This window comes from Miscanthus floridulus, chromosome 3, assembly GCF_019320115.1.
Source record: "Miscanthus floridulus cultivar M001 chromosome 3, ASM1932011v1, whole genome shotgun sequence".
Lineage (NCBI taxonomy): Eukaryota > Viridiplantae > Streptophyta > Magnoliopsida > Poales > Poaceae > Miscanthus > Miscanthus floridulus.
Genome location: NC_089582.1, coordinates 121,889,994 through 121,912,629, shown reverse-complemented (window position 1 = coordinate 121,912,629; position 22,636 = coordinate 121,889,994). Strand labels below are relative to the sequence as shown.

Below are 22,636 nucleotides of genomic sequence, written 5' to 3'. Positions count from 1 at the left end.
TTCCTTCGGGTCCAAAAAAAAAACACAAAGGATTGTCTGCATTAGCTTGTATCTAGATTTATTAGACAATGCAGATTTGCAGAGAATTGCCTGCATTGCATTAGCTTATATCCGGACTTGCATTGCAGATTTGCAACATTAGCTTAAACCCAGACTTTATTCGGCAATGTTGTCGCAAATACGGGTACTGTTTGCTTGCTTCATGGTTGCTGTTGATTGCGTTCTATTTTCGTTTTCTTCCGGTGAGGGTAGCATGTGGGGATGCCAGCGACGCAATTCTTTCGGTGAGGCCGTGAGGGGCAGCAGGGCAGCATGCGGGGTGCCAACGAGGCAAGCAGCGGCCACGTGGCGTCGCTAGGCAGGTCCCGGTAGACTAACACGTGGGCCCCGGTTCCATGGCGCTGTGGCCCACGTGCCACGGCAACCACACGCTCTCTGCTTCGTGCTCTCCTCTCCGCCGCGCAATTGTAGAGAGAGAGTTCAAAGCGCAACAGTTGCGCACACTTTTTCCTCTTCTCGTGTCCGCTCGATATACTGGCACTGCTCGCCATAATTGACACGGTAGCTCGCGATTTGGCTGAGCTCACGTCTATTAATACAAGGCCATGACCCATGAGGGCCGAGAATGAGATAAAAAAAGAAGAAGAAAGAATTCGAACACCACGCTCCACGCCCCTTGCTCGCAGCTAGCTCCACGACATGACGGCCTCGGCGCTGCAGGCCGAGCGCCACCTTCTCCTCCTCGGCAGCGGCCGCCACCAGCCCCTCCTCCGCATGCTCCCGCCACGCGTGCCCCTCCCGCACCGGCGCCGCAGCTGGCCCCGAGCCGTGAGGGTGTCACCCGGCGACGGCGGGGGCGCGGGAGGGTTCGCGAGCGCCGTGGAGAAGCGCTCGATTTCGGGGATAGCTGGGGAGGAGGAGCATGGAGCGAACGGAGAGGAGGAGCTGGAAGGGGAAGTGGCCGGGGCTTTGGAGCTGAAGTGGCCGCCGTGGGAGGGGTTGGCCGAGCGGTACAAGCTCATCGGCGCGACCTCCCTCGCCTTCGTCATCTGCAACATGGACAAGGTGACTCATCCTGTTTGTGTCTCATGTGGACGGTTCCGTCCTTGGCAGTTTCCAGTTGGCACGGGATGACAGGCTGTGAGGCTGACAGCCGGTTAATTGCACTGTTACGATTTTCCTCTCTGATATTTTGAGCTGCTAGAATTAAAATGATTGTATGGATTCGAGTTGTTGACCTGCTATAGTTTTGCTCATGGAAAACTACGGTTTATGATTAATTAGCAAGTGTCGCCAATGGCATTTACTGTTTGTATGGATGTTCATTGGGAATTTGGGTGGCAATTGGCAAAATGATACTACACGCTGTGATTACTGTTTTTTTCCCTCTGGGTTTCCTTTAGAGAACTTTAGCTGAAGTCCACTGATGCAATAGTCTTTGTGCTTGCACTAAGGAAACGTGCCATATCTAACTTGTCACATTTTTCAGGGCTCATTTTGGCACTCATTTGCATCACTAGTACAAACATGTAACCTTCACTGGGGGCCAACAGGGTTTTTAGGCATTTCCTTACAAGCATGAAATTGTTTGAAGTAATGAAGTTGCTATTTGAAGGGCGGGCCTGGTGCAAGCGGTAGTCTTACCGCCTGTGACCGGAAGGTCCCGGGTTCGAGTCGCGGTCTCCTCGTATTGCACAAGCGAGGGTAAGGCTTGCCACTGACACCCTTCCCCAGACCCCGCACAAAGCGGGAGCTCTCTGCACTGGGTACGCCCTTTTTAATGAAGTTGCTATTTACAGTTTAATGCACTCTTCTTCACGCGACATGTTTATTTAGTTCTATAAAAGCTTTTATGGATGCTCGGTATCATCCTTTCCTGAGAGGAGCATCTATTCATTGTAACATTCTAGTTTTGCAGGTTAACTTGAGTGTCGCAATTATTCCAATGTCACATCAATATGGTTGGAACTCGTCAACTGCTGGCTTAGTTCAGTCCTCATTCTTTTGGGGTTATGCGTTGAGTCAACTACCAGGAGGATGGCTGGCAAAATTGTTTGGCGGAAGGTTTGTTTAGGGTAACAAAATCATCTTGAATATTTACGAATGCAGAGCGTCTATGCTTATGAAATACTGATCTAATAATGGCATCTGCTCATGAAGTAGGAATTGCCAACTGCTACTGTATGGTTCATAAGCTGAACATATCCTTATTTGTTTTACCCCTTTCCAGGATGAAAATACCTTTATATTATCATTACAACTAAAAACAGATGAATTTTGCTCAAATTTTACTCCTACAATACATATAATGTCTATTTATCTATTTTTTTGCTGATTGTAGGAAAGTGCTTGAGGTCGGTGTTGTGACATGGTCTTTGGCCACTGCTATAATTCCTGTTGTAGCAGGGTTTATGCCAGGGCTTGTGTTGTCAAGGATCCTGGTAACCTACTTACCAAAAGTCTCGGCTCAGGGACTGTTGATCCAAAATTTGCGCTACTTATTGTGCTCTTGTATTCATTAAACTGTTCTGGCATGTTCCGTACTGTAGTCTGTATCTCACTATTTCCTTGTCAATGCATCCCTCGAAGTGAGAGAATGGGGGTTGCATTGAGTAATATAGTTAACATTAATATAGATATTGAGCACAAGCGGCCGCTTGAAATGTAGTTCTTCATGAAGAACCTAATTCCGTGCATATGGGCACATTTATAACTACCTCCATCCCAAAAAGAATGCCATTCTATTTTTGGGTAAGTTTCTAGAGAAGAGTATTAACATTTCTGATACCAAATAGGTATACTATAAAAACATATTTCATGATGAATCCAATGGGTACTAATTTGGTATCATAAATATTGGTCTTTGTTATATAAATTTGGTCAAACTTATGACAGTTTAACTTAGGACCAAGTTAGAATGACATTCTTTTGGGATGGATGTAGTATTTAACAAAGATAATTACAAGAAGTGTTGGAACTCCCAGAGCTAAGTATTGCAAAGAGATAGTGAAATAACACGTTACCATGCAGAAGCATTATGACATGCTGATCCATAATTCCATATAAATTCTGGAGCATTCACATTTGAGCACAGTGTCCAGTCATCACATCTCGTTACCTATACTTCGGGTGTGTTAACTTGAACAAAAACATTTTACCATCTTTATTTTGTTTGCATTTATTCTTTGTTAATTGTGTTCGATGCTGCTAGGTAGGCATTGGAGAAGGTGTTTCACCATCAGCTGCTACAGATTTAATTGCTAGGTAAGATCATATCCTAGTTTGGTTCCTTTCTTGACATTTATTGTTGGGACTTCCCTTAGCACAACATGTGTCAATTTTGTTTTCTACATAGTGGTGGTTCTAAATTCTAGCACAATATGGCAGCTTCTGTATTGGCATTTTCCCCCATGCTCCTCTTTTAATATTTAGAGTATGAAATTTTCCATAGCTACTTGTGCAGAGTCATGGGTGGTGGCTACATTTGTCAATCACATTAATTTTTATTATAATTCGCACTGTTTCATATGGCATACATTTTGGCATTTTGCAAGAGTAGTTTGAAACTTCAGGCTTTCGTTGGCACTCACATGCAGGTCCATTCCCTTGCAAGAGCGATCAAGAGCAGTTGCTGTTGTCTTTGGTGGTTTGAGCTTTGGAAGTGTCTTAGGGTATGTTGTATTAAGATATATGGTTATTTTTCTTGAAATTAATAAAATATTCCTTAATTGAAAAAATATACATGGTGCCCAATATTTTCATGATCCTTTATGCAACAATTTACATACTTCCATGTACGTGCTAATGCATGTAAAATGCTGAATTCAACTAAATTGGATTTTTTCCATCTGTGTTCAGCTCTAAACAGTAGCTTACATACTTTCTTTAGTAACAAGATACCCCGCGTGTTGCTGCGGGGATTACGAAAAAATTAGAATAAAATTGAATGGAGATGATGTGGATAGCTTGCATTAAGAAGTTGAAAATTAGTGGGATGACATGGCAATTAGTGGGAGTTGTGGATAGTTAATGGGGGATGATGTGGATAGCTTGCATGTTGAGATAGATTTGTAGTGGGGATTAGCTTTATAAGAGAGATAGATTGATGGTAGTACTGTTTTGTCCTTGTAAGTATAAAGCTTTAAAAAGTATTTCCTGCTCTAACTTGTTATGTATTTGGATGTAAACTTAGAAGAATGCAGTAAAAGATTTATTTAGAAAGATAAAATACTAAATCTTTTTCTCGTGAACTGCTTGAGACTGTTCTGCTAGTTTCATTTGTTTCATTCTTCAAGGCACATGGATGAAGTGCAATTTTGACATCCTTAGCATGATGGAAAACTTGGTTGTTTGTTGTATCATTTCAAATCTTGATAACTGAGCAAGAGTCAAGACCTCTTTAACGACCAGATGTTAACTTTTTTTCTTGTTTATCAGAACAACATTGCCTTACATTTGTCTGTATGACTATGCAGCTTGAAGTAATAGCAGAAGCTTTTCTACAGTTAATGTTTTACCCGTTTTATTACATTGCAGACTCCTGTTTGCCCCTCCCATCATTCAGAACCTTGGCTGGGAGTCCGTCTTTTACATATTTGGCCTTCTTGGGATTGTTTGGTAAGCAGATATTTCTATGTAGGTACCAAATAATCTATTGTGAGTGAACTTTATTTTCTGTTTTGTCTGCAGGTGCTTAGGATTTGAATCTCTTAAAGTGCAACGGTTTGGTGACAAAGAAGGCATATTAAGTAAGTGCTGATCTGTCTAACTGTCCTTATGATATCAGGCGCCATGATAGAAACATTTTCTTAGAATTTTGTATTAGTTTTTTTTTTCTTTCAAACACACAGGAGAACTGTGCATCATTATAGTAAGAAGAAAGGAGTCTAGATGACTCATACACCCCTATAGGGCCAAAGAAGTTTCAAAAAGGATTCGCCAACAAATCTTAACCACAACCAGCGACCATGAGCGAAACAATTATGGCCATCTGCTACGGAGCCCTTTGGCACCTGCCATACACCATAACATTGCCTCATCTCTAATATCCCACAAGATGGCAGCAAGATTAGGAGAAAACCCCTAAAAAATACAGCCATTCTTATGAGATAAATTGGGAACCCTCTGTAAAGCATGACACCACCATTCTGTAAACTTGTAGTTCTCCAAGCCCGGAGCTAAGTGCTGCAGCCCAACAATTGATAGCACTAAAAACCACACACTCAAATACCCAAGAAGTGAGTAAATGTTATACCGTCTCTTCCTCTTGATCGCACAATGGGCAGCGCTCCGGATGATCAAGTCCATGACAGGACAAACGATCAGCCATCCAACAACGGTTTAAGGAGGCCAACCAAACAAAGAATTTGCATCGAGGTGGAGCCCAGGTCTTCGATAATTACCTCCATGGCCCAAATTCCACTGATCCCACAAAGAAATGGCAGTAAGCTGATTTTGTTGTGAACTCACTGGATGGCATCCATATATGCCGGTCATCTACTCCAGGACCGAGCTCAATCCTGATTAGAGGGTCCCAAAGTTGGAGGTATTCAGATAATGCCTCCGCTGACACCTCTAATGTCACGAATGCAGGTGTTATCTCCTAGCGCCCCGTTTACTGTTCTTCAGTTAGCAATTCTTTCTCTCACATATGCACAAAGAGTAGGTGCAAGGTCAGGTAAGGATTTTCCATGTAGCCACTTGTTGCTCCAAAAAAGAGTTATGTTGCCATCCCCAACAATAGATGTGATCAAGATGGAGAACAGAGCAAATGCATTTGAACACACTTGGATATTGAGATGGAGAACAGAGCAAATGCATTGGATGCACTTGGGTATCTAGACCAGCCCACGGTTGGTCAGGTTGGGTCTTTTTAAGCCGCAACCATCTCATTCGCAATGCCCATCCAAGGATCTCTAAATCAAGAATTCCCGTACGTCCCAGATCAATTTTGAAAGTCATGGGTTCCTCCCAAATGCAAGTTGTTCTTATGGCAAGCGATTAGAAATAAGTGCTGGAGACATTGCAGCATATCCTCATTAATTGTGTTTTTCTAGGTATTTTGGTATAATTCCGTAGCCCCTCTTGGGCTTGAGCGCACTGTGCCTAGAAGGAACAAGAAAAGCTTCGCTGATTGTTGGAGAAAAGCAAACAAAAAAAAAATTGCGAAGGCCCAAAGAAAAGGTTTTAACAGTATGGTGATCCTGGGATCATGGACCTTGCGGCTTCACAGGAATGGAGGAGCTTTTGACGGTGCAACTCCTTCCCTAGCAAAGGCACAACATTCCTTCAAAGAGGAATCGAGTCTTTGGTGCTTCGCTGGTGCTCGAAAACTTCAGAAGCTAGTTTTTGGTTGTGGAGAGGTGCTAGTGTAAGTGTCTAGACAGGTCAGGTCGTTTCTTCCTTATAAAATGGGATTGAGTGCTGTATGGTGTTTTTTTCCTTACAACCTTCTCTTATCTCATAGGCGAGGCATAGATGTTGCCTTGTATGGGGCTTCTATCCCCTTTCTTTCTCTATAATATAAATATACACAGCTCTCCTGCATGTCCGAGAAAAAAATTAGTGTCTTGACCCGCTCCCAAGCAACAATACAATGGCCTCCATTGGCCTCTTTGCGGCCTTTCCATAGAAAAGCTCTTCGAATCTTACCAACTGCTTTAATTACCCATTTAGGGAATTCCAATGCTATGAGCTGATAAATTGGAATAGCTGTGAGCACTGAACGGATGAGGGTGGCCGATGCATCATACTTGCTTTCCATCTAGGTAACTTATCAGCAATCTTATCAATTATTGCACAAAAATCTGCCTTAAAAAGCTTGCTGATAGAGAGTGGAAGGCCAAGATACTTGCAGGGGAATTCTTGCATTTTGCATGGAAGGCCTCTTTCACAACTTCAATATCTTGGTGCTCTGCATTGGATTGGACTCACGAAACATTTAGAAATGCTAGTAACCAGACCTGATGCCTCACCAAAGACGTGGAGAATTTCCTTGATCAAGTTTCTGCTAGTTACTATCTGTATTCGCATCTCCTGCGTATTTGAGAAAAAAAAAGTCGTGTTTGGAGTAAAAACTTCTACTGTTGGGTCATTACATGAAGGACTACCTCCTCAAAGGTCCATGTATCAAGTTGATTTTATGCACTAACCAAGATGGTTTGCATGATTATACCTAATCTGGTTTGCACTATCTTTGACTTCTTCATTTTTAATAGAAGGTATTCTATATGATCACTGTTGACTACCCTTTGAGCTTAATTGTGTCTACATTATTTTATCTAAAAGTATGTTTTTAACTATCACCTCATGCTTGTTACACTTCGCTCATATAATCAGTCCAAACATTATAAAAGTTACTTCTACTCTGCAGATCTCGGACAAAGTTCTACTGGATCTGATGGTCTTATCTCATCCGCCATGTCTTCGGAATCATCACACTCGTCATTGGAAGATCTGCAAAATTCACTAAAGGTTGTTTTCTGCCAACCGAGACCACACTGTACTATATTTTCAGGGATCAAGTCACAGAACTGTTATCAAGTTCTGACATTGATGAAAAATTAAAAAAATGAGTTCCATACTCAAGGTAGAATAACCAATGTAATTTAGTGTCCAGTTTGTTGCTCATTTTCATCTCATCTGCGACGTTATCTTCCTAACAAGTTGGCATCAACACACTGTACTTGCAATGAAGTGAACTTTTAGTCTGAGAAGAGCAAAATCTAATTCGACTATGTGCCAATGAAGTTTATCACACTATCAAGAAATCTTGTTATGCAATATTGCAATGTAAACATCTTAGAAAATGGACGCAATGTTTTCTGTATAAAGATTGTTTATGTTTTATAAATGTTGCCAACATAGCAGGCTCATTACATGTTCTGTAGGATGTGCCTTGGGGAGCATTTTTCAAAAGCAAGGCGGTGTGGGCAATGATATATGCACACTTTTGTGGAAGTTGGGGGCATTATACTTGTTTGTCTTGGCTACCAACATTCTTTAGGTTTGGCACCTTGCATTTTCCTCCTAAAGTTACTTTATAGTACTTAGAGAAAGGGACCATTGTTGAAATCAGATATCATGAATTTACAGCACATTGTTCTAGTTTCTCTCATCATTATCGCTACATTTGATGTTATATGTCAGTCTATAGCATGACCTGTTACCCCATGATCTATAAATGTAGGGAAGTGTTAGTTAAATGTTGCTATATGGTCATCATTAATCATTACGTTGTGTCAAATATTTGTAACAATAACTTCTTACTGACCCCCCCCCCCCCCCACCCAACTCTTCTTACACAGTGAGGAGCTGAACCTGAACTTGACAGAAGCAGCATGGGTATGTACATGCTTTCTTTCTTAAGTTATAGTAATAAGGCCTCATATTGAAAGACCCACCCTCATTAGGCGATCTTGATTTGCTATTGTTTTTCATTGATATCTAGCTTTTACTCCAGCCTCACGTAGTGCTTTTGAATTCACATTTTCTTCCCTCTAGGTGTCAGTCCTTCCTCCTTTGGGTTCAATGATCATTACATCTATTGCAGCACCTTTTGCAGACAACTTGATATCCAATGGAGTTGACACCACGAAGGTAAAGCATTCACTTTTTTTATTTGACCTCCACTTGAGGTGGTTGTGTATGCCTTTGTTGCAGAGTGTTAAACCTCAGTTATGTAGGTACTATGGTTGGCATTTAGATTTTAGAGAATAGTGATGGGGGGCTTAAAGGCTTTGTTGTTGTTGTTGTTGTAGTGATGGGGGGCTGGTGCTAGAGAAAGCAAGAGGGGCTGGTGGTAGCAGCTGGAAGGAAGTAGGGTGATACTTTGCTTGCTTTTTTTTTTAGAATATGCAGGAAAGTGCATATCTATGTATGAAGAAGAAGGTTGTTCCAAAATGGATTATAACACGGGGTGTGAGGTGCACACTTACATGATCTGATGAGGTAGAATTAAGCTGAACACTAGTACAAGCGATTGACAAGTGGGAACTGGAGCTAGAACTAATTGAATCTGTGCTGCCCCACCTCTGTTTAACTAGACGTGTCCTCGACACGCCCTGTTAAACTTCACTAGTACTACTAGTACAGTGCCCTTGATTGACTACCGTGTGCCAGTCCCTGCTGCTTGCAGCAAACTCCAATACTCTCTAGACTCCCAAATTGCTTCTGTTGGCTTCCTCAAGTGGAAGTCCAATATAGAGGTTGTATAAACCTGGCAATTCTCAGGAGTGAACATAATATATGCTGTGTGATAACTCATAATAGCATTTTCAGTTAGCTCATAGAATAAAAATTGCTGAACTACTGAAAAAATTGAATATGCTGCTTAAATTCTGTAGGTACGAAAAATTTGCCAAACAATTGCCTTTGTGTCACCTGCGACTTTCATGATGCTTTCCTCTGTGGATCTTGGACTGCCTCCCTGGGAAATTGTTGCTTTTCTTACAAGTGGTCTAGCACTCTCCAGCTTCGCATTGTCAGGTCATGTTGTTAAAATTGCAATCAAATTTCCATTTTTTGCATGGTTCTGAGGTCCAAACCTAAATATTTTGGTTGTTAAACAGGGCTTTATTGCACCCATCAAGATATCTCTCGTGAATATGCAAGCATTCTCCTGGTATGTCATTAAAGTTTTGTCTTGTCAAATTTTCTGTATTTATCTTCTTTATAAGAGAAAAAGGAACGTAACATTCTTTCGCCTAGGTTCTTAAGAGGATGACTGACTGACAGTTTGTACTCTTTAGGTTCCATCATGAGTGATTGTTATTTATTTGTTTCCTTCATGCTCCAGGGAATCACAAACACTGTAGGCGCTGTGCCAGGAATTGTAGGCATTGCACTGACAGGCTTTCTGCTTGATTCAACTCATTCTTGGAGTGTATGACATCAATCCATCTTCATAAGCTATATTGCATTTTATGAATCACTCTGATCACCATAATGGTACTGCTTTGTGTGCAGATATCACTCTTTGTGCCTTCTATCTTCTTTTACTTAACTGGTACTGCTGTATGGTTAGCATTTGCAAGCAGTGAGCCCCAGGATTTTTCCAAGTCAGAACCTGAGTCATGAATCGTGATGTATGGTTCTCCTCTGCACAGAAGGATCGTTTCAGAAGGAGAATTCGTTTTTTAGTCTAGGCAAAAGAATGGAGCTCTAGGGCAGGGAATAGATGTTATGTTCCTTTTCAGTCAGTTGCAGATAAGAGGAAGCCACTGATAAGGGGACAATGCTTACGCGTATATAGTATAATAGTAGGCTTTTTTTCTGGTTATTTTTCACATTTTGATATGATTTTGGAAGGGAAAGAGGACTGTGTTTGTCATGAAGATGAATGTGTGCCGTCAGGCCGTTTGTAGTATGTCACTTTCTTCAATTTTTTTTTTAACTTTCAACAGTGCATTTTTAAGAAGGGGAGCCTTGGCGCAGTGGTAAAGCTGCTGCCTTGTGACCATGAGGTCACGGGTTCATAGAAACAGCCTCTTGCAGAAATGCAGGAAAGGCTGCGTACAAAAGACCCAAGTGGTCGGACCCTTTCCATAACCCTGCGTAAGCGGGAGCTACGTGCATGGGGGCTGCCCTTTTTTTCAACAGTGCATTTTTAGTTAAATACCTTTTCAGTTACTGATGATGGCTTACTTGCGTAGTCCGATCACTAATGATCAAATAGTGTAATACTGCAATGTAAAACTACCTGTAGTCCAATCACTGGTCAGACACCTCGAACCAATGCACCAATGCTCAGTAAATGGTACCTGTAGTCCAATCACTGGTCAGACACCTCGAACCAATGCTCAGTAAATGGTACCGAGTGCAGTTCAAACCTGTAGTCCAATCACTGGTGTAAATGGTACCTAGAGTGCAGTTCAAACCATAAATTAGTGCCCTGTTCGTTTGGTTGATAAACCATCACTGAAAGTACTATTACTAATTTGTTACGAGAGAAAAATACTGTTCGTTGGCTAAAAACATATGATTTATAAGCAAGCGAACAGGGATAAATGGCTCCCAACAATATGAGAGGTGTAGTTCAAACCATCAATAGGTGTATGTAGTTCAAACCATGAATTTGGATAATGGTTCATAATATACATGTCAAAAAGCACCATGCATGATGCTGGAAGCACATTAAAAGATGCTCCAGCATCAATTCTGGCCTAACCTAACCTTCTCAGTAACAGACATAGCATCACATACAATCCAAGCCTAACCTTCTCAGCAACAACATAGCATCACATGCAATCCAAACCTGAGGTAACAGAATAAAATTGAATGGCACAATCACAGCTCCAATAAAGTAAAAATCAAGAACACACGATTTAAGACTACATGCACAGTGAAGAAAACAAGATAATGATTTAACATCAGAGGTCAAATTTTCCTACACTATGATACCATGACAAGCAACAAGCTACATTGGTCCCAAAGCTGTTCCATGATCTAAACAACCCAACTAACAGCATGGAGAAGCTGAGGTGAATCAATGGAAGCAAATCACTTCTTCTTCTTGGAAGGTGGCTGCTCTTCCTCATCTTCATCGTCCTCCTCGTCTTCATCTTCATCGTCATCCTCATCGTCATCATCGCCATAATCATCACCATCGTCATCATCGTCGTCGTCATCACTCCCTCCTTCACCATTAGCCTCAGGATCATCATCTTCATCATCGTCGTCACCCCCATCTTCTTCTCCGGAGAAATCCTCTTCAGCATCATCGTCGTCATCACCACCCTCTTCATCCTCGTCTTCATCGTCGTCGTCATCATCGTCATCTGATCCATCCTTATTTTCAGGGACATTTTCAGATTTGATTCTTCCAGATAATAACCTTGAAAAAACAATCAAAATCATCCATTTCATTTTTATCCAACTTAAGTCGCAGAGCAAATATTTACAAAAAGAGATAAGAAGTTTACTTGTATATTGCCCGTTGGTTTTCATTATATATTTCAGCTCCACCATTTACAGTTTGAACCTAAGAAAGCATCAGCACAAAGCACAGGCCAACGTTAGAAGGAAAAGATGAAATTAACAAAGCAAAGCATATTTTGCAACATACTCCACAAAAAATAAATAAAGCAATCAGATATATAGGTGAGAATCATCAGTCAACAACTACAAAAGAAAAATAAAGTGGAAGAAAGAGCAGTAACCAAGGTAGCACATTTAGAAAGTCTAGGGGGGGCAGCATAATTATCTGGGGTTTCTGGCTTAGAAATTTATAACTACATGAGAGCTTGTGGCAACTTGAGAATGAAAACAGCCCTCTAAAACCTAACTAATGTTTATGACCAGATCAGTTCCATGTGTGCATTTGTCTTTAATTTGTGCCAGCACTGCCGCAATCAATAAATTACTCTAGACGTGCCCCAATCAATAAATTACTCACAACCTAAAAAAATCCTCAATAAATTACCCACAACCTAAAAAAATCCTCAGGCACAATCAACTAGTACCCGATACAACAGTGACCTCAAATTGTGAGTGACAGTAGCTTTCGACAGGGTAAAGTATTGACAGATCTAGTGTTCATTGTGCTTTTCAAATTAAATTTGTAAATGTAACTACCCAGATCTGCTTAGATCTATTCGCAAAAACTATATGCTACCCAAGACAAAAAAAAAAAAGAGGGCCAAAATTCTCCAACATTGCCTAACAGTGAATGGATTAGATCTGTAGACTCGAATATTAAAAAATCAGTAAAACGCACAATAGCTCTATTAGCAGAGCAATCACAGGTTAATGGGTTGAAAGCCCGATCCTTAAAGGCAGCAGAATCACATGATTATCGCGGTCAGGGGCGGATCTAGTAAAGGGACATGGGTGTACAATGTACCGATAATTTTTGCAAAAAGTTAGAAGTTAGTAGCCATCAAATCAGGGGCGGATCTAGTAAAGGGACAAGGGTGTACACATATGCACCCAATAATTTTTGCAAAAAGCTAGAAGTTAGTAGGCATCAAATAGCCAAATAGTAGGTTACAGTTTGAGAACTCACCTGGTGGGCGCTCATCGCCGGCGAAGAGGTAGGCAAAGGCCTCACCACCTGGGGTAGGGCGGCGGCGGCGGTAGTCCACCCAGTCATTGCAGACAGAGAGGGCGGTGGGCCGCAGGGACGGCGGCTCCTGTGCGGGTGCGGGAGTGAGCGGGGTGCGGCAGGGAGCAGCGGCGCTTGGTGGGCTTCTGTTACATATACTAGGGTTACACCTGGGGGGCTTTTTTTGAATGGATGGGATATATTTCGGGTCCCCGACGGGCACTCACGGGGGAGAGGTAAAACCCGGCCCCACCCCGCTCCGTTTCGGTATCTGAACCCACGACGAAGGACTCTTTTGGCAGGGCTCCGGCTCCGGCTCCGGCTCCGCCTCCTGCCGAAGCCCTGCCAAACGGGTGACGGGAAGAACGGCTCCGCTGCCGAAGCCTGCCAGAGCCGGAGCCCTTTTTCTATTGCGCAGACGGAGCCACAAAACCAAGCTCCTCCTGGCTCCTCCTTCCTCGGGGCGTGAAAGGACGCGGTGGTCCTTCTGTTTGAGCGCGTAGCAGCCAAGCCAACTGGTTTCCTTGCGTACGCATGCTTTGCCTTACGTAAAGAAGAGGAGGACCCTGTAGCAAGAATAAGAAAAAGCAACTATTAGCTTCTCATTACAGGTTCAAAATCGCCTGGTACTCGTAAAATATGTAATAAATCACAAAAATATAAATAAAATGTAAAACCAAGTTAAAGCAAGGGCATTATGGACATTTACCCTCTTCCATCCATTCTAAAAAACAGAAGGAGCTATTTTGCCAAACGTTTTCCAGAACGGCTTCAGCTCCTCCAGAGGAGCTGCTCCTTCAGAGGAGCCAGAGTCGGAGCCATTTTCAGAGGAGCCAGAGCCCTACCAAACAGGCCCGAAATCTGGACGCGTTCTTGATCTGAAACCCACACGCTTCGGGTTCAAACCTGCACCACTGGCATCTTTAGGTTGTCGAAGGTTGGAATCGAGATGTTTTTTTTATTAATTTGCTATATATTTCACCTTAAGTTTTTTTATATACATCAGTTCGTCAGCCACATTATCCCCATCTATGGCTCTGTTCGGCTTCCCCCATATTCGACTTGTTCGGCTTCTTTTTTCAGTAGGAACAGTGTTTTTCTCTCACAACAATTCAGTCAGAACAGTGTTTTCAGCCAGTTTTAGCCAAATTTCAAACCAGCGAACAGGGTATTTCTCTAAAATATTCTCTTTGACCATGGCAAAGGTGATCGTGTCAAGACAGTTTATCTTCAGTGTAGAGGTAACAAAATATATTGGTTTATTAGCCATCTTTTTTATTGTAAATGGATAGGCACAATAAAACAGTTAAAGCCTAATAATAATATGGACACATCTATAAAGACTACATGATTCATGCATATCATTCTGGGGTTTTATCCTAATAAGAAGTTAAACGTCCGATACGTCGTTTGGTACCTCGAGTTAGCTCGTAATCGTGGAGAAAGAAAAAACATATTATAATCAATAATGAAGCATGGTCAAATTATCAACATGATTTCATTGAAGACCGGAAGGAAAGAGCTAATATGAATCAATATATGCAGTGTTGTGTACATGTTTGCTCATTGAAGATTTGGCTATGATTGGGAGTTTAGGACAGTGCTAGATTTTTACATCCTGATGGATTGGATCTTAAGAGACGACAAACCGATGTGCATGCACTATCCATCAAGTTTTGCTAGGCTTGTAGTGGATCTTGGGCGTCCTAGCATCGACGTGGTAGTATTGCCTACAAGTGCCCCACAGTAGCAGTGGCATATTGTTGCTCGGTGTGTAGCCATTGTGGGAGCGTAGAGGAACAAGACAGGATGACAGTGGCAGAATACATGAATCTTGAGCAACGATGCAGGGATAGGCGTCTCTGTACTACAAGGGATGGTAGGCGGTTATCTGTACTACTAGCAGTGGATGCACCCTGAGAAAAAAAATCTTATCATGGATCCACACGCTGAGGACACAACACGCTTTTACCATGCCCCGCTCATAGGGATCAACCTTGATGGATGTGGATACCCACCATGTGCTTCAGTCTCACACCTATCTACTGACCTACATGCTATAGGCAATGGATCAAGAGGAAGAGAGGCAACAACGATGGTAGATAGATGGGGACGGAAGAGAGGGAGGACGAGATGGAGGTGGAGGTGATGATGCTAAGAAACCAAGTGAGAAAAAAGAGACAGCCTATTATATGTGGGTCCACGCTGGTAGGTGGGTCGAAATTACATGAAAACCGTCAAAACCAAGTTGAGAGGCCAAAATTGAATGGTCTAAGAATTGAGATGACAAATTTACAAGGTTTTATAGTTTGGGGGTTAAAAATTAGAAAAACACAATAGTTGGAAAAACAAATGAGCTCAATCCAAATAGCAATAATGGATATCTGAAGTTGCACGGACCTATGAATACTAGTGCAAAATCTTATCTTCTAAAGTGTATCAGAACTTCTGATGAAAACTTTGGAACATCCAAAACTCCAAAAGCAGCACAAGTCACTTTAAAAAAATGCCATAACTTTTAGCTCCGAACTCTGATTTCAATGATCTTGACTTCTCGGAAATCTTATTCAAAGGGCTAACCATTGAAAACAAGCTCTAAGACCAACAAGTGAAAGTATTGTGGCATGCGTTTATATCTCATGTTAGCAATTAGATTTTTGGTTGGTTTGAGCACTTGAGACTTTCAAATTGTTCATATTATATCCCTCTTAATATAGTACAACATAAATATACTCAAGATAAAAAAGGACATGTATATTTCCATCATTTCAGCCTTCAATATTTTCACATGTCAATTCTTCTCAATATATCTTTATAATGGTTTTGCAACAATCTTTGTCTCATTCTTCTTAAAAAAATCCACCTTAAGCTTGTAACTTGAACCATTTCAACACATTTAAGTTTAATCCAATGGCTTCAAGCCACTTCACTTGTGATATAACACAGATTTGATGCTTCACCAAGAATGACTTCTCATGGCTTGATTAGTCCTTTAGGATTACCAAGTGCTTCTTCACCTTAGCCTTAACCCCTTGACGTCAAGCCGCTGGTTTTCCTTTATCAGGGTTATAACCCCGGTGTGTCTCAAGGCACTGATTAGTTAGCAGGCCGAGCGGCCCACAACATGCCAGTTAACAAAAGCCCAAACAATCGAGACCTAGCTAAGCCAAGCAGAGTAGGCCTGACGCTAAGGCCAAGGTCAGCCACGACCTCTTCCTCCTGCCTTAGCCACACGACGCTTGAGCAGCGCACGACCTCATCCCCGCCACAACCCCTAGGGGAATGGGGGAGACGTCAAGCCTGGCTAAGTGTGCCTGCTTTGACGAGAGCAAGCACTCTTCACTGACCCCCGCAAGGACCAAGGGTACAACAGTCACCTCGGTCCGGTTAGACACCATCCATGTGCCACGCTGCACAAACAAGACAACACCGCGAGGCAGTAGCGACAAGTACGGTACCCACCATCCAAATATGGTCTAACAGGACGCATGTATGATCCCATCCACTATGGGATGGGATCCACGATGAGAGCCTTGACTTAAAGGCCATCCAGACTAGCGAAGAGCCACGACCCCAGCGATCGGGATCATGGCCCTCAGCTCCTCAAGACAACCAAGCGATCGACGACCAAGGGTGGCTACCACCTCCCATACGACGCCCTAGGATATCAGGAGACGATGACGGAGACCACAATGGAGACCATGTCGCACAGGACGGCTAGCGAACCACCACCGTGTCTATAGTGCCACCATGGCTGACACAATAGCACCACGCCACACCATGCCGCGATGTGGCTGCAAGACCATGATGATAGCCATGCCCAAATGTGCTCCACAAGACATCGCTTGCAAGCCAAGTTAGCTAGGGCCTCCCTCAGGCTCATGACCCTTCGGTTGGGTGAACCTACTGCTTTGTATGCACCTTGGCCCTGAATCTATATAAGGGCAGTCAAGGCACCGATCCACATTCATTCTGAGTCCCCTACTCATTCACTCATTCTCCATCATAGCAGGGCTCCTAAAGCGTCCCTTCGGGTAGCCCATCTCCTAGCTCTAACTCTACTTCCTCTTCCACTATTTTTGCACCCCCCCATTGTAAGAACTTCAGGGCATTCAAGCAAGGAACACACACTCGATCATTCTGAGACTAGACATAGGGCTCTGGCCTAAACCAGTATAAATCCTCATGTCTTTTAGATGCTACCATCGTTTTCCTAGAGCAGTGCGGCAATCATATCAATTTACTAGTCCGGTTTACAAAACACCAACAGTTGGCGTGCCAAGAAGGGGACAGTCATGCACTCTCGATTATTGAGAAGGAAGCGATGGCTCCTTGCATCTCTGGTGGACTCATAGGTGGAATGGCCCACGGTGGCCACATCCATCATGAAAACTACAAGTTCATTAGCATCAAAGGGCCAGCGCTAGTGTCTGCCTTTAGCTGTGGCTCGGACCTCCTCCCTAGAGATCTAGATCCCATGGTCCACGGCGGACACACTCCCAGAACTACCCACGGGGGCTGCATCTCGGAGTTCACCTACATAGGGGGCCCTATACCCTTTCTCATCACTAGCCATAGCCAAAACTTCCACCCAAGAAGCTAGAGGCCCATGGCTCATGGCGATCTCACACAAGGAATGGCCTGCGGTGGCCACATCCTTATAGGGAATCATGAGATCGCCTAAACTAATGGGTTAACACACATCGCTGGCTTCCACCCAGTCTAGACTCCCCGTGTGGGAAAGCTGGACCCTATGGTGGAGCCACGCCTCAGACAACATCTCTATGGCCAGCAGAACGCAACGAGCCAGGGCACACATGAACGACAAAATCACCCACCGCCACATGGTGTTGTCGCTAGTGATTGAGTGGCTAGCCGATGCCACGCCATGTAGGGCCAAGCCCGAAACCAAGACCTAGTCCTAGACGATGGACAAACTGTCCATCGTGTTTCAGCAAACTGTCCGCCAACGCTCAGAGGTGCGTGCATCCGAGAAAGCAGGCTCCCTGAGTGCACCGCATGCCATGACAAGCGGATCAAACCATGTTGCACCTAGGACCAACTTCTGTAACGATAGGCCACACTAGCTCTCCATCAAGAGCAGCAACTACACCCAAAGGCAGAGATGTGGCAACAACGATGTCGTCGTGCCAGGAGGACTCAAACATCAGAGCACATGAGCTCTCTTGGCCAGGAACTACAACAAGCCAGGCTTGAAAAAGTCATCCTTGGGGGCTCACGAGTCCCTCGAAGATGTCAGGCTAGCAAGGACTGGCCCAAGGCTACCCAAGAAGCTGATCCATGCCAGCTGCGACCGCTCAAAGCGGTAAAGAAGCGACCCCATCAGCTCGTCACCTAGGGACTACAAGCACTCCATCGCAGGCAAGTGCATGAGGGCTCATAGCGCCATGAACACCAACTCTGCCATGAGTAGACGCTCGGGGGCTCGCTACACCCCGAGCAATGGCAACTAGTCCCATGACAGCTTCTGATACATTGGTCAGTCACATCCACTTTGACCCTAGCCTCACTACCTAAGCATGTCCAATACATATATGAGCCCACCAATAGCCACAGAAACTTAGGGCTGAGCCATAGATCAAAACTAGATAGCATGATGTCCACACAATATGTCCTAGTAGCGCTCAACTCCTGAGTGACTCGATCTGACTCGCGCTCATGTCCCGACATGACTCACTCATGGGGGCTACACTCATAGACATACATACACACAACCCATGGTGCAACACTGTTTGTCATCGTCCTAGCGACCAATCCATTTTGAACCTTTTTTCGACAGCGTCCCTCGATGTGACTAACCGATGACCCGAGTCTCCATTTCTCATTTGCATGAACCTGAAAGGAAATAGGGAACTCACTCGCTCAAGGCAAAGAGAACAAAAGGAAAGGAGTCACGAGCTGCCCGCTCACTTTCTTCTCGCATCGAGCCAGATCTACAACCTACCCTTGATGTCACACTGCTCCAACAAACTGTGTATCTTTCTAGCCCCACGGGCCAGCCCCTAGGCTGGAATATGCACCTACGAGCACAGGACTAAAGGGGACGAAGCACATTCCAATTCAAATGAAAAGAAAAGCGAAGAGGCGGTAGAATGACAAAAGAATGCGCCGATCACATATCCTCCACATGAAACTCAAACATGTTCATTACAAATTGGCTATCCATAAAACCTTAGATGTCTATGATAAAATCCTACACCCTAGAAGAGTGACATAGGCGGTGAATGCTTGTACCCAACATCTTGCTTGCGAGGGCCTTCGCACCTCAAACAATGGCACTTTCAATGGCTAGGACATCGCTCTTGGATCTCCTTGGAGCATGCCCTCATCCAATGACTTCAAAATCGATACCGCTGTAGTGCGAGCCGATCGCCGTTAAGGCGGTATGAGCGCCATGATGAACTCCCTCGAAAATCAGGGAATCCATGTGGAGGTGAGCCTTGTTGAGGCAAAGTGTCAGCTGGGCACTCCCATGATCAGCGCTGAGCACAACTTCATAGAGAGCCCATCTAGAAGTGGTCAGCACGGCCAGCTGGTCGTCCATCTCTAACATCCTATGGTTCATGGTCACCTTTTCCTCTTGATCCAAGAGCGCCCTCGTGTGCAATCTTGAGAAAAGATAACTAGTTCATGACCAGACGCGATGATAGAATAGAGACATAATGTAGAATAGAGGGGGACTTGCTGCTACAGGTTGAGCACAGCTTCTAGCACTCAACTTCAAGGCGCCGACGCCCCTGGTTGGCCACTTCCTGAGCAGCGACGACCCAGGTGAGCTCGGTCTCTTGGACATCCATCACATCCTTAAGACCGGCTACCTGGGACATCAGAGCCTCAATCTGAGACTGAGCCTATGCCACCTGGTAGGCCAGCTCCTCCCTCAATCTCTTGGAGGCCTCCAACTCCCCACACAAGCACTGCACTTTAGCCTCCATCATGGCCACCATGGTCGGCGACACTTCCTACCTACGCCTAATAGGCTAGGTGCAAGAACTAAGACTTCTCCATTGAATTCTTCATCAACCCCTATAGAAAAGAAGGGTGATCAGACCATCATGACAAAAGCAAAATGAGCATGGTGGAGATAGAAGATCAGTAAGCTTACTTGCACCTAAGCCTCCACCTCGTTGATCATTCGGCACTAGGCCTCCGTGCCCAACCTAGTGACCGTGGTGATCCATCACCCATCTTGGCCAAGGTCACCTAAACCCTCTCGTGGTCCTGGGAAGCAACTTCCCTCATGGCTCGCTCGGTCGCATCATCTACCATGAATAGTTCCTCACCAGAGTTCGTTGGATGGGGCCATGCGAAGAGGTCCTCACCTAGGTCAAGCTCATCCTCAAGGGGTGAGCGTAAGGCCACAATGGAAGGCTACCTAGTCATCGCCCCCAAGGCAGCGTCATCACCCAACAACTCTAGCTACATGGAGGGTCTCAGGATCACAAGATCCAGGAAGGGCTCCCTGCATCACAAAGATCGACAAAGCTCTGGTGACCGGACATTGTCAATAGGCACAACATGGAAGAAATCAAAAGAATGGCATACCTAGTGAAGCATTCCATGAAAGGTAGGGCAATCCACCCTTCCATGCACAGTTCAGCAGAAGGGATCATGGCGGGAGGTGCCGCCGTCGATGCCGCCAGGCCAAAAGCCGACGAGGCACCCCCGATAGTGTCGGTTGTACGAGTATCCTCCATGCCATGATCCCCAATGCCCCTGAATCCATAGGTCCTGATGTCCCTACACAAAGGGCTAGGGACATAGGGGGCCCAGCCACCATATTACCAAGAAGATGTTGGAGGAGGTCTTGGTCCTCTCCCTCGAGTATCTCTAGGGAAGGACGGTAAATCCCACAATCTGTTCCACCCACGACGCCCATCTCCGCCGCATCCTCACCACCTTCTCCCTAGACAGGAGACTTAGGCCCCATCAGTGAAGGGGCAACAAGAGCCACATGTAAGGAGTCCTAGCCACCATCGATGGTGGTGCAGGGATGCTTTAGGCTTGGCCCCCTCAGCGGCGACAAAGCCGCCTGCTTTTGGGCAGAACTCTCCTTAGAAGCAGCAACCGCCGAGCGGTCAACGCCGCTAGACCCTGCACCACCACTGGATCCACGCGAAAGGACAAGGACACTCTAAAGGACTGCCAACTCCTTGTCTTCCTTAGAGCCCTCATCATCGTCATCATCACTGTTAGACAACAAAGCTCCACACTTCTGACGCTCCATGTGCTTCATTGCCAAGTCTTGATTTGCTTCATACCCATTTAAGGCGCTTCTTCTCCTTAGTGGCCGCTTGTTCTCAGGCGGCACACTCGACGCCTTTGGGACAAGAAAGATGAAAGTGGGAGCTAAATGAGGGCACAAGCTATGAAAACAAAACTAATCAGCCAACAACCTTTGATGAAGAATGGAAAACAAATCAAGATGGCTTACTAGGTTAGGACGAAAGGTTGCCGAGAACACCTCCACCGCACCTTTAGACACAACAATGATCCTAGAAGAATCCAATCCTCTGACCCGCTTCATGACCTTAGAGACCTCGAGCATCTCCATGGTCTCTCGGGTCGTGTCTTCAACCCTGAAATAATCACACAACAGGGTCACACACCGCTTCAACGGCTGAACCCATCGCTCCACCTTTTTTCCACAGAACTATGATGCCATCCAAGCCGACCGACACCCGACCTTCGAGGATCTCTAGAATCTCCATCACTTTTGACAACCTCATCTCACTGCACTCCCAACCCCATGAGTCCAACCTCATCGGAGCAGCGCTGGAGAAAGGGGGAAGGGGGCAGTGACATCATCTCAAACGTAGAACTAGTGTCCGTGCCAGCCAAAGTTCAAAGTCTTCAACAGTAAACACAGGTAACTATAGGAGAGCCCTTGGCGCATCTAGAGGTTCATCCCATGCATGGGAGCGAGCGCACCATAGTCGGAACCACGCACCTTGCGAGTTTTCACCTCGAAAACCCTCCAAAATAGATCCTTGTTTGGCGCTATCCCTAGGAAGGCCTCGCATACGACGATGAAGCCCACTAGCTATGACACCACATTGGGAGGAAGGTGTTGTAGCTGGACTCCGTACACATGAAGGAATCATGGAGGAAGTCGGACACTGAAACTACAAACCCACAATTATGGAACTCGGTGAATGACACCGCCTCCCTAGGTTGCAGGAGAGGCACCACCTCACCAGTGAGGGTCGTCCACCCAGCAACCTTCTTCGGTGGAAGAAGACTCTTTGCCACAAGGCACTACAACTTTGCCTCTGTCACCGATGAAGGTATCTGCTCTCCCATCTTATGACACAAGCGAAAGAAGAGGCAAAAGCGATGGAGCAGATGGCAACAGCACCGACACACATGACCTAGAGGTAAAACTAATGAACTCGACCCCTTTCCTCTCATCTCTCCTTTAGATTGCAGGAACAGCGACAGAAGATGAGAACAACGTAAGGGATCGGTTCAGATAGAGGGAGCTATTTATGTGGCGGCAATCAGGGAAGCGAACCACGCCTGCATGGATTCTGCCCTAACATAGGCCCCACAAACCCTTAGGAAATGACTTGA

At 44.7% G+C, this 22,636-nt stretch overlaps 2 protein-coding genes across 2 annotated transcripts; one reads left to right on the top strand and one right to left on the bottom strand.

Annotated features, from left to right (window-relative positions):
* Positions 1–603: 603 nt before the first annotated feature.
* On the top strand, positions 604–10,366 carry LOC136542261 (probable anion transporter 5, chloroplastic). Its single transcript, XM_066534607.1, has 15 exons — positions 604–1,065; positions 1,919–2,064; positions 2,342–2,441; positions 3,212–3,264; positions 3,597–3,671; positions 4,537–4,617; positions 4,690–4,748; positions 7,373–7,473; positions 7,890–8,005; positions 8,307–8,343; positions 8,503–8,598; positions 9,345–9,486; positions 9,570–9,622; positions 9,797–9,883; positions 9,967–10,366. Exons 1-15 carry the CDS (start codon positions 700–702, stop codon positions 10,075–10,077), a joined length of 1,623 nt encoding a protein of 540 aa, XP_066390704.1. The 5' UTR covers positions 604–699; the 3' UTR covers positions 10,078–10,366.
* An 889-nt stretch (positions 10,367–11,255) lies between these two features.
* Positions 11,256–13,226, bottom strand: LOC136546722 (uncharacterized). Its single transcript, XM_066538691.1, has 3 exons — positions 13,004–13,226; positions 11,922–11,980; positions 11,256–11,833 (listed from the first exon to the last, which is right to left on the bottom strand). The coding sequence occupies exons 1-3, from the start codon at positions 13,088–13,090 to the stop codon at positions 11,500–11,502; spliced, it is 480 nt and encodes a 159-aa protein (XP_066394788.1). The 5' UTR covers positions 13,091–13,226; the 3' UTR covers positions 11,256–11,499.
* Between the last annotated feature and the right edge of the window lie 9,410 nt (positions 13,227–22,636).